We start from the raw sequence: 12,472 nt of genomic DNA, 5'->3' as shown, positions 1-12,472 counted from the left end.
TCTGGCCAGTGGTTCCGTGTGGGTGTGCTGGCTGAGCTGTTGTGAAGGAGGAATTGGCACTTTTGTTCCTTGTGCTGGGGTAGGAGTGGGGGTGTAACTATGAAAGCTGATGTGACTGGGCAGCATGGCTCACGCCTGTAATCCCAGCACTTTGGGAGGCCAAGGCAGGTGGATCACCTGAGGTCGGGAGTTCGAGACCAGCCTGACCAACACGGAGAAACCCTGTCTCTACTAAAAATACAAAATTAGCCGGGCGTGGTGGCACATGCCTGTAGTCCCGGCTACTCAGGAGGCTGAGGCAGGAGAATCGCTTGAACCCAGGAGGCAGAGGTTGCGGTGAGCCAAGATCGCGCCATTGCACTCCAGCCTGGACAACAAGAGTAAAACTCTGTCTCAGAAAAAGGAAAAAAAAAAAAGCTGATGCATATTGCAAAGTTGCGTGTATTTCCCAGTGCTGTTTTGTTTCTTTCAGAGGAGGGAAAAAAATGAAGTCTTTTTTTTTTCTCTTCATTAGCAGGGAAAAAATGTCTGATCACCTTTTTTTGTTTGTTTTTGTTTGTTTTATTTTTGAGATAGTTTTGCTCTGTCATCCAGGCTGGAGTGCAGTGACACGATCCCGGCTCACTGCAACTTCCGCCTCCTGGGTTCATTGCATGCCAGCCTCCCGAGTAGCTGGGGTTACAGATGTGTACCACCACACCCAGCACATTTTTGTATTTTTTTCTTTTTTTTTTCTTTTTTTTTTTTTTTACTAAAGACAGGGTTTCACCGTGTTGGCCAGACAGGTCTCGAACTCCTGGCCTCAAGTTACCTGCCCACCTTGGCCTCCCAAAGTGCTGGGATTACAGGCATGAGTGGCCACAGCTGACCTGACCTTTTTTTTTTTTTTTTTTTTTTTTTGGAGACGGAGTCTCGCTCTGTCGCCCAAGCTGGAGTGCAGTGGCGCGATCCTGGCTCACTGCAAGCTCCGCCTCCTGGGTTCACGCCATTCTCCTGCCCCAGCCTCCCGAGTAGCTGGGACTACAGGTGCCCGCCACCTCGCCTGGCTCATTTTTTGTATTTTTAGTAGAGACAGGGTTTCACCGTGGTCTCAATCTCCTGACCTTGTGATTCGCCCGCCTCGGCCTCCCAAAGTGCTGGGATTACAGGCGTGAGCCACCGCGCCCGGCCACGTTTTTTTTTTTTTTTTTTAAGATTATTATTAAAATTGGCAGAGTATTACTCTTCAGAAAGAATTTATGATTTTGTGGAATGACTCACAGCCCAGGCAGTTCGTATTACATAGTGCACAAGGGAAATGAGAACTACATCTGGATGTGCTGGAATTGCTCCAAGGGGACCTTTGGAAGCAAGAAGATGCATTGTCAACCAGCACACGCCATTAGTGGAAATAGGACTGATTTTACCCAGCATTTTTCCTTTTTTACAGGAAAATGAGTGTAGTTCCATTCAATTGAACATGATAGGTGTTCCCATCTGCCTCCTTAGTGTGACCCCTCCTTGTTGCGAAGACTAAGGAGAGGTTCCTGTTCCTGGAGTTGGACATAGAACTTGGCCATATGAGTACCCAATGCCCCAATCTAACTGCTGGTTTTCGTTTTTAGGCACCAAATGGGAATGTTCTGAAGGGAATGAAACTGTAATCGCATGTTTCAACCTTGGGTGGGCTCCAGAATTTGCATGGAGGAGGGAGATGATTTATCCTTCCTAAGCATCCGCCAGCTCAGAGTTGACTCTGGACTTGAACCTGATTTCCTCTCAGTGGTGTAGCTCTCAGCAGCCCATGTATTTGGGATGATAGTGTGTACATTTCCATCTCTGGCCATTGTGAGTGCCTCCACTGTGGCTGGTCGGAATGGTGTTGTGTGCGTGGCACCTGTAACACATACTTTGCCAACAAAAAGGAATTGCCATTTTTGTGATGAGCACAAAATTTCAAATGGCTTTTGAACAGGAGCTCTCTGAATATTCTTGTGAATCTCAGGGGGTTCTTTATGGTAGCACTGCCCTTTGTTTCTGTGGCTTCTCTGCCTGAGACAGAAACTTCTGAAGATCATCGGCCCTTTGACATCCTTTACCAAACAACACAGTGAACCAGGACCCAGGTGCGGCCTCTGCCCCAGCTGAGGAATGCTGAGTACCTCTCTTCTGTGTTCTCATCATTTCAAGACATTTTAGTTCTTCTGGCTTCAGTAGATTCTTTACCCACGAAGAGGGGGATTCTGATAGCAATCAGGGAAGCTCAGCTGACTGAGGAACAGCTAACAGGCTCGCAGGGGCTCTGTCATGGACATTCTCCTTTGCTGTGTTTCTTTTCCTCCCCACTGCCCTGCGTGGCCAACGTTCCTCCCTCAGGAATGTCTCAGCCCCAACACTATTCAGGGCCTGAGTCTGTGGTGAGGATTCCTTTCCTGACCTGGCGGTTGTCCAGTTTTCCTGCAAAATGGGAATTGTGAGCACTACCTGTTCCAAGCAAGAATGTTTGTTATATTCAAACAGATATGCAAAGAGAAAATTTTAAGAGTCAATAAAAAACAATTCTCGTATCCCTGAGATAAGCAGATTAATAGTGTCGAGTGTCAATATTTTGGCTGTAGACCATTATCTTGTTATCGATCCAGAAGAAATATGGTATTGACTCAGTAGCTTCGTTTACTTTTTGCTAGCATTGTTTTGCTTTGCTTTTTCTTCTTTTTAAATGTCACGGTCTGCTTTTTTTCCTTTGTCTCTTCACTGTCCAGTCAGAGAATGACAGCACTGAGTTTGAGCACAAGCAAAGCAGTTGGTTCCCTGTTTCAGATGTAGTTCGGTTGTCAAACCATTTCATTCTCTGACCTCAAGTGGGTGGAATCAGTCCTTTCCGACTTACCTCATGTCCTTAGAATAACTTTCCCCAAAGACGTATTTCTGAATGCCCTTTTTAGCATCTTATAAGGTGCGTTTGGTCGGTTCTTTGTGATATGTTTAGGATTTGTACTTTTTCATTGTTTGCTGACTGTGTTTCCTGAGCTGCATTTTCCAAAAGAGAAACACTACAGAATCATTTTTGCTGATGGCTGGTGAAGGAGACACTCATCAATAGCTGAAAGAGGAGAAACTGGAACAAAAAGCGTAGCTAAAGTGGTTTTGTGGGAATGTGATTACAGAGTTGGTTTTAATAATAAGAGGCTGTTTGGCACCGTTGTCTCTGTGAAATGGGCTTGAAAGGCAGTTGCTCATTCTTAGTGTCCACTGCACATGGACTGCTCTGGTGGGTCTGTGACGAGGCCTGTGGAGGGAGGAGGCCAGATCCTCTCCTTCAGATGCTTATGCTGTTGGTGGGGGGGGGATCCGGTGGGGGGGCGCCAGGGGGCGTCTCCTGCCCCGTGGCCAGGAGGAGCATATGTGCGTGTTCCTCATGACTACAGCTGCTGTGGGGCAGTCCTTAACAATGCATCCAAGGAGGGTCAATCTTCTCATTTGTTTTTAAAAAAGGATCTCTTTCCGTCTTTACATTGAGTTTGGATCCAGAGCTCAATCTGGTAGGAGGGAGGTAGGAAGTTAGAGGGATTTAGGCTAGCAGGATTTTCTCCCAGGCCTCACAGCATGTGGACACACAGATCAATTTCTTATCCTGTGTTCAGCTGGACACTGGGTTAGAGACTGTGTTGATCAAGATGTCCCCTCCTGTTTCATATCATATAACGCATTCATTTCAGCCACTGAGCCTAAATTACTGTTTGCTTGCTTTCTGCCTTTCTTTCCCCCCTCCCCGAAATGGTAAGAATGGTAAGGATGAAGTTAGTTTATCCGTGCTAATGCTTTGATTTTTTTTTTTCTCTTTCTCTTTGCCACAGTAGGTAACCAGTTAGGGGCCTTGGTACATCAAAGGTAAGCAGTGGGTTATGTTTTATTATTTATTGATCATTTCTAATTGTTTATTGATCCACCATCTGTACTAGAGTGCTAGAAAGTCAGAGGTTGAGTGTGTGAAAAAGCATGGGTTAGGCTTCTTTAAGACTCGAGTTTTTTGTTAGCCATTTCCAAGATAGTGTCAGCTCAGGGATAAACTAATACAAAGCATTAAAAATCAGCCATTATTGCAGTAACTTAAAATACTTGTAGAAGATTGGAGTTGCTCTTTCTACCAGTGTACATTTAATTTAAAAGGAGAGAATGAGATTTTCCCACCTGGTTTTGTGGTGTTGCCAATATTTAATTAATCCTCAGCCTCTTCACCTGAGAAGGGACACCTCGAAGTGTGAGGGTCAGACACTCCCAAGAGAATGCTCTGGGTGCCCAGGAAGTATGGGTGGGTGGCTAGTGTGTAGTGGGGAGGCCAGAAGCCAGGGTTCCATCCCTCCAAAGTGGTAGGGACTTGCCAGAGAGCCTCAGCCCAGCTGATTATCTGTTTCTGTGTCCCCTCATAGCCTTCTGTCAAACATTGAGGATTTAGAGAGATACAGAAAGAGCCCTGAGTTTTACAAAGGCCAGTCTGTAAGATGGGGTATGTGTGGTCATAGTGTATCGCCCTTCAAACAGGAAAACATATACAAGAAACTGCCACAGTTTCTCTTCCGGAAGGATGAATTTTGTGCTGTGTATCTGTTGCTGTAACATATCCTTAACCTTCTGTCAGCAAAACAATTCTGTCATCTTGTATTCTGCCTAGCTGTTTGGGAGTTTCTAGAAATCACCAGGCATCAGTTAAACAAAAGTTTTATCCTGGGTTTTTTTGTTATTGTTTCTTTGTTTGCTTTGTTTTGTTTGTTGATGAATTGAAAAATTTAAATGAGGTGATCATTAGTATCAAATGCTGACTTTCCTATAAAGCCATAACTAGGCAGAATTTTCTTTTCCAAGGTGTTTATATTTTGTACCTTGGACAAGTTTCAGCCTTGCATTGAGATTAGAACGTTTTCTTCCTGGAAACCCAGAGTATGTTTCTTGCTCAGAATCCACTAAAGTTATTCCTTAGGGCCAGGAGCTGCCTGGGCTTTGTGACATTTTGTGTTGCAGTGGTATTGAAGCCCCTCTAGTCAATTCCCAGGTGGCATTTTCTGAGAATAGACAGAGTGGACAGCTCATGCTACACATGGTATGAGCAGCAGCCTCCTGGCCACAGGCACAAGAGCCCTGTCATCTGTCGCAACAGAGTCAGGAAGCACATCCTGACAGGGACCTGGCTTCTGCTGCAGGACACGTTGGGACGGCAAGACTTGGCATTCACATCCATGGTGTTACTGATTAGCAAGCTGGGAATGAATTGCCTGATCTGGGGAGAACACATATATCCCGAGAGGTGGAGAGAATCCTGTCTTGTACATAGCTTGAGGGTGTAAACTCCACAAAGAGAAGACTGTTGTTCCCATCAAAAGATACCGTGGCAAGTGCTATTTATGCTGTTGCATTTCTTCTAAGTAATGCACTCTCCCTAAAAATATGCACTTATTCCATCTTTTCTGTGATGGGTAAAAATCCAGCTGTGTGAGAGATGTTTAAAAATGCTTGCCCCTTTTTTTTTGTTTTGTTTTTAACTACTTGCATTTAGCATCCTCCCAAGGTAAATGTTGAGATTTAATTGCTTTCTGGGGTGTTGGGCAAATTGGACATTGTCCACAATACACTGTATGGCAGATTTGAAGGTTTGTTTGAAAAAAGCCAGTGCAATAGTAGTTTAAAAAAAAAAAAAAAAGGCACATAATGGATGGGATAGCATTTAACAGAAGTACCTTGCAGAGTAAGTGAGGTAATTATTCTGTTCTGGCAACACTGATTACGCCTCCATCGGATACTGATTCCATTTGGGGCATCTCAACTTAAGAAACATCCATAAATTAGGAGGGAGGCCAGCAGACAATAAAAAGATTGGGAAACAAGGAATGTTGAAGAAAAGTTGGGTATCTCTTCATCTAGAGAGGACTCCACAGTGGAAGTCTGAACATCTCCCACAACCCCGGAGGACCTTTCAGTGACCTGGGATTGATGGCCCATTGGTTAGAGAGCACCAAAGCAGGCAGAATGAGGCAACGCTGAGAGGTGCTGTTTGAAGAAAAGGCAGCTGTTAGAGGAGGTGGTGGTTTCGTGAAAACCCGAGGTTTCTTCCTCTGACACAGGGAGATGAAAGGCTTAGACCTTTAGGAGGAATGATTGACCAGAGGGTTCATTACATGACACTCTTTGTAGATGGTGGCGGATTTGTTGGCCAGATTGGCCTGATGTATTTTAAGCTTTTATCTTGCAACATTGCCAGTGTGGGCAATTTGGGGACCTAAAATGGCTGCAAAATTCTGTATTCTGTATTTTTTCCAAAATGTTCTTTGTTTTTAGGACAGTAATAACGGAAGAATTCAAAGTGCCTGACAAAATGGTTGGATTTAGTAAGTATCCGTGTTGTCTACTTTTTCCCTGATTCCTGTCTCTTCTTTTTCTCTCTGTTTTTTTCTGAGCTCCTTTGCCAGGAGGTCCTTTTTGTTTTAATCGCTCTTGTGGGTGTCACCTGTAGTCGAATGCTTTGCACATGCTGTTCCCCACAGCTCAAGTGCTGCAGAAACCAGAGCACTGGGCTGTGGATGCCCCCGCCTTCCCCACCTCTCCTCACCTCAGCTTGAATCCCCTCTGCCTGTAGGCTGTTTCACACGGGGTTTCTGCTGCCATCGTGCCCAAAGAGTGGAGATGGGCTCACAGGGGCCAACTCGATGTGTAGTGTTGTGAGCCAAGTGTCACAGTTTGTGGAATTAATTCAGTCATTCATGCGTGGTGAACTATGGAATGGGGGCGTGTATTCTGACCCTGTTCAATTTGTTTCAGTTATCGGCAGGGGAGGTGAGCAGATTTCACGGATTCAAGCAGAATCTGGTTGCAAAATTCAGATTGCTTCAGGTAAGGGCTTTTTAAAAATAGATACCAATTTTATAGAAATCAGTATTTTACAAACATTTCCAGATTCGGTACTTTGCTTATTGCTTGGGTAAGTATATGCGATTGGTGTTTTCCTTGCACTTCGGGAGTTGGACTCCTAAATGAGAACCAGAAGGATCAGAGCAAAGGTGGGCCCGGAGATAAGGCCTCGTATCTGGCTTCTGGGGTAAACGCTCCCTCAGCTCTGTGGCCAGACATGGCCCCTTCCCAAACACCTGCCACTCTAGGACCTATGTTTTCTGCACCAGAATGTTATGCCAGACATAGTGGCATAGTGGGGCCTGTAGGAATCCTACGATTTTGGGGTCACTCCTTGACTGTGTGCATCAGGAGAGCCTCCCCTGGATGAGACTGTCCCTTCCCTTTGTGGGAAGAGGATAGCTGGGGGTCCTGGCTGGATTAGCACTCACTGAACGTGTTTTCCAACCTTTCCTAGCTGGGTTCATTTTGACCATGCAATATGGAGAGAGATGGAGTGAAGAACAGTTTTTTATTTTATTTATGGTTTTGTCATCTAATTTGAGCTTGACCTCTTTCCATTGCAAAGGAAGGGGTTTGAAGGACATTTGACTAGAAAAATGTTTGTCCTTTTAAAAGATACGTATTACAGTGTCTTGAAGGCAGTAACTCCTGTTAGCTGTTTCTCTTTCATTTTTTTGAGGAAGGATTTTGAGAAGCAAATTTTTTAGGAACAAAATGAGGCATCGTGTGGTGTTAGAAAGTAACGTGTTTCTCTCGTTCAATGGCCTAGTTCCACATAGATGCCACTGATCTCTTGGGACATTCATGCCATAACTGGTATGTCCTGATATATGTGTCATGAAGTTCCTTCGTAGTGTGCTAGCTTGTGTGCCGTGTGCAGACACATCCCCATTGAGCTGCAAATGGAGAAACTGAGGAATAGCACAATAAAGGGACTGAAACAATTACTAGCGTGTGAATGGCTCAGAAGTGAAGCTGAGACGGGTAATCAGGACCAACTCACAGACCCTGTCACGTCCTTCTAGCTTCCCCTGTGGGACTTGTTTCTGCTTCGAGAACCCAGGGTGGAGCTACCAGCTTCATATTCTGTCCACAAGCGGAAGCAAACTGTCTTTTTCTGGGAGCCTGGGCCTCTGCGGGGCTGGCGCAGGCAGCAGCCCTAGAGAGAGTCTGTACAGAGGCAGAGGTGCATGTGCCCGGTGCCCACCAACACCCCTCATCTTCTTGATTCTTCTTATAGAGAGTTCTGGGATTCCAGAGAGGCCCTGTGTACTTACCGGAACCCCAGAAAGTATTGAGTAAGTTTATTTTATTTACTTTTTCTTTCACTCTTCTTCCTCCTTCCCCAAATGGGGAGAAATGGAAGGGCAACACTGTTACTGAACACTGTGAATCTGTGCTGCAGTCTGGCCACACAGGCAGATAATTCCACAGGAAAAAAATCTGGGAGGTTACTGTGCCAGGGGATTTTGTTACCTTAAGTACACGAGATATCGCCTTCGTTCTAAACCCCACAGCTGTCATAACTTCTCCTTCAAACCAGGGTCTCAGGAGTGTACATTCACCCCACCTGAATGCTCTAATCAACTTACTTCTTCCTTGTTAACACCTCCTTTACCTGAGCAGGTCTGGATTAGTAAGCCAGTCAGTTGGTGAGCTACTGAGAATCCTGGTACCAGGTCTTTTGGCTGGAGGCTGATCCCGTTACCCTTCTGATATTTGTGAACCAAATGAGTCAACTCTTCGTGACCTTTGCTCTACTCAGAGGGCTGTGCGGACTGGCCAGAGGATGTTTTGACTTTTGGCGCCCTTGCAACAGCCTTAAGACTAACATTGCTTTCCTACCCTATTACTCACAAACTCAGAACCTTATACCAGGTGCAGGTGTCATAAATCCAAGAATCTCCCAGGAAAGGGAAACATACTGACTTATAGCCTGCTTGCTGTCCTTCAATCTACAGAGCAGCACTGCATTTGGGGCCAGGAGTGCTAAGATTATATCTGGCTCAATAGGTAGGGTTGTTTTATTGTTTCCATTTCTCAGGGAGTCTAGATGAGCTTAAATTCTCTTGTTCTGCCATCACATTGCAAGCAGTGAACCAGAATAAATATCGCTGGCAGGTGTGCATTACAGGGCAAGCTGGATGGTTTGCTGGAGTCAAAGCATTTTTCTTCCAACACAGGTTAATCTAGTACACAAGCAAAATATTAAAAAGCTGCTGTAACTGGGAAGATACACAAAGCTAATTCTGTACGCAAAGGCTCAAGACTACAAAAGGCCACATCTATTTCCTGCCTTTCTCTTCTTTCTTACTACTCTTCTAACCATTCCTGCTTCCTGTCTACCCAAGGACCAGAGGCAGTGGGATTATAACTTTAGGAGGAGACAAATTTCATTTTCTTCAGTGAGCAGCACAGCCAGCCTGTTCAGTAGCTGAATTCTTCTCCATTAGAGAAGCCAAAAAGCAGATCATGTGTGGCAATTTAGAGAATAAATACGAGAAATAACAGCCAGGAGAAATTCTGGTGCAGAAAAGGAAATTGGCCCAGCAGATGACTTTGGTGGTCTGGGCTGTGCTGTCGCCATGTTACAGTTGCCCTCCCCCGCTGCCCAAGAAATCAACACAATGGCAGGACATGTGACATGCAGGGTCCCAACTTGGCTGCCATGGAAAGCCCAAAGCAGGTGTCTGTGAGTGCACAGCTGCATCCAGCACCGCCTCCCCCTTTCCCACCTCTTGGAACCAAACTGGGATTCATAGCCTTAGCTTAGAAGTCATAGAGCAGTGTTGTTGGTTATGAAGAGGCAGCGTGGAGTATGGGAGTTCAGACAGTGAGTACTAATCCTTGCTTGCTTTCTTCCCATCTTTCTCATTGCTGGCTGTCTCTCCCGCCTGCGTTATTTAACGAATGTGTACCGAGTATACTCTGTGAGAAGGGTCGTGTTGGATGGGGGAACAGAGAGATGTAAAGGGATAAAAGATGGTCTCTGCCTCCAGAGCAGCTGGCATCCTAATAGGAGACGACACCTTTGTGGAGACATAAGCATGAGCAGAGGGCAGGCTTGAAAGGGGCGGCAAGGCTCTGTGTCGCAGCGTTGGTACTATGGTGTGTGTTGCTTTTAAATTCCAGCCCAGTAGCGTGGCGGATGGCAGAGAGACCTCCGGGTTGGGGCAGGAGCTGGAGCTGGATGGAGGGCTGCCCTGACTCCCGCAGCTTTTCCCTCAGTGCTATTTCCCTGTCTTGCACACCCAGAGCCTCCATTTAATGCTGGCTCTCTTGTGGTTCTTTTCCCTCCCAAAGACAAGCCAAACGGCTCCTGGGACAGATTGTGGACCGCTGTCGAAATGGACCTGGCTTTCATAATGACATAGACAGCAACAGCACAATCCAGGAGATTCTCATTCCCGCATCTAAAGTGGGTCTGGTCATCGGCAGAGGAGGGGAAACAATCAAGCAGTTGCAGGTATGTAAGCCCGGAGCGCGGAGCACAGCGGCCGCTCTCAGCAGGTCTTCAGCTTCCTGGCCCAGAGATCTGCTCACGGCCGGCATTCCCTGACTGGGCTGGCTTTGCACAGCATGATGCTGAGGCTTCCTTCCTCCATCTGACAGACAGCTTCTGAACACACACCACGGCCACACCTGATGCCAAGTGTGACGCCAAGTACTGGGGCAGCTGTGCCCTATCAGGGCCCCTGTGAACTTTGAGCAGCCTTTTTGGCAGTGAGCTCTGTGAGGGCCGCTTTTATCATCAGAGGACAGCATCTCAGATAAAAGTGCAGTATTTGGAGTCAGAGGCTCGGACCCAGCATTCTTCCTCCCTCATTGATTGATCTTAAATGTGCTCATTTACTTTTTGAAGGTTCAGGGTCTTTGTGTGTCAGAAGGGGCAAGTGCAGGCCTCACTGTTGTGATGGAGCTGAAATAATAGCCGTTCTTTTCTTCTTATGTAAGAGCCTGTTACTGAGTGAATGTTCCGTGAGCATTAGCTCCTGTTAGTGCCAGAATCGCTCGTCTGAGAGACTCGGCACCAGACACGTTTCAGAATTTGACACTCCCAGCAAGTTCTGGGGTAGCACCCTGAAATCAAATGCGTATTTCTGTAGCTAAATAGAGTAATACACTCAGAGAAAAGAAAAAAATACATTGACATGAGTTCAGTTTTGCTGCCAGATGAATTATAAATAAACTTTTCTTTCAGAAAAGGGATTTTGCAGTTGCAAGTAAAGGGTTGCGGCTTCCCTTGCGTGCCATCTCATAACCCGGTCCTTGGGTCCCGGTTGTAAGGATGGTATCCTAATGTAGATTCTGAGAGTTTATCATTTGGGATCCCAGCCTCCAAGTTTTGGTCCCCCACTCATTAGCTCTGGACCTAGAGCCATTACACGCTGAAGTAGAAAGATGGCCGGACTTGACTCTCAGTTCCACGGAAGTTCTAATCACATAATGTCAGATGGAGTGTGTGCCAAGTGCCTGGTGTTCAGTAAAAGTAGCTCCTTAGTGCTTAGATACTCCAGGGACTGGAATCATTTTAGCAGATGGTTTTACATCTCGCATTTGGACATGGTCTTACCCAACCTATATGTCTGCTGTCACAGAAGCCAGCTTCATGGCCCAGGTTGGAAGGCAGTCCCTGGTGGTAGGTGGGAGGTGGGCTTATTGTGGGTGTGACTGGATCCAATTCATGACAGTGAGGGCTGTGCTGGTGTGTGTTCCCCACAGGAGCGGACAGGAGTGAAGATGGTCATGATCCAGGATGGCCCATTGCCCACGGGAGCAGACAAGCCTCTTCGTATCACTGGAGACGCATTTAAAGTACAGGTAGGAAAGAGCCATGGGTTGGGTGAGTCCTGGCTGTGGGACTGTCACTTGGTGGTACCCTAGAACTTTTATCTTCCTCAAGTAATTGTGAAACTGGCTGCTCCGTTATTGAAGGTAGACTGTTCTCCTCAACAAAGTTTGGTGATGAAAAGAATCTAGGTTTGTGCTGCCCAAAACCAGAGGCCTTAGCTCCTTGTGGCTATTTAAATTCACTCACATTAAATAAAAACTGAGCTCCTCATGTACACTGGCCACACCTCAAATGCCCAGTAACACCTGAGGCTGGTGGTGACTGTTCTGGACTGTGTGTGTGCAGAACAGTTCCGTGCTTCTGCTGGTGGCGCGGCTCAGGATGGTTGTTTTGTTTTGTTTTGTTTCCCCCGTGTCATCCTTCCAGGTGCAGTTTTGATTTGCTAACCTGTGGTCAGCTTAGATGCAGGCTGTGCTTGGCTTTTACTTGCTCATTCTCTTCTGGGCTTATTTTGCAAGCCCTTCAGCTGAGGTTGGAGGTGAGCACAGGTACCAGAGCCATCCAGGTGCCTGGGCACCCTCATAGCAAGTGTCCTGTGCCCCGAGCTGCCAGGGGAGACAGCCCCACTGGCTGAAAGCAGTAAGGGGCTTGGTTTTCAATCCCCTGGGATGGTCCTGTCCTTCCAGCTCTTGCTGGTAGCAAGAATTCAAGTGGGCAGAGGGTAAAGGTCTTTGTCTGTCCTCAGTGAAACACAGATGTACTTTTTTCTGCCACCTGCAGCCTGTCTTGCCATTGCCA

At 46.4% G+C, this 12,472-nt stretch overlaps 1 protein-coding gene across 2 annotated transcripts in view; it reads left to right on the top strand.

Moving 5' to 3' along the window:
- Positions 1-12,472, top strand: part of FUBP3 (far upstream element binding protein 3) — a 59,690-nt gene that overhangs the window by 27,871 nt on the left and 19,347 nt on the right. For both annotated transcript variants that reach the window (XM_025360184.1, XM_025360183.1), the window contains exons 3-8: positions 3,837-3,870; positions 6,310-6,359; positions 6,790-6,861; positions 8,123-8,180; positions 10,186-10,348; positions 11,605-11,703. In XM_025360184.1, the coding sequence (XP_025215969.1) occupies positions 3,837-3,870; positions 6,310-6,359; positions 6,790-6,861; positions 8,123-8,180; positions 10,186-10,348; positions 11,605-11,703 (476 nt within the window). The remainder of the gene's footprint in view (positions 1-3,836; positions 3,871-6,309; positions 6,360-6,789; positions 6,862-8,122; positions 8,181-10,185; positions 10,349-11,604; positions 11,704-12,472) is intronic.

Source organism: Theropithecus gelada, chromosome 15 (genome assembly GCF_003255815.1).
Source record: "Theropithecus gelada isolate Dixy chromosome 15, Tgel_1.0, whole genome shotgun sequence".
Classification (NCBI taxonomy): domain Eukaryota; kingdom Metazoa; phylum Chordata; class Mammalia; order Primates; family Cercopithecidae; genus Theropithecus; species Theropithecus gelada.
The sequence above is the reverse complement of the archived record's forward strand: the minus strand, read 5'-3'. Positions and strand labels throughout refer to the sequence as shown.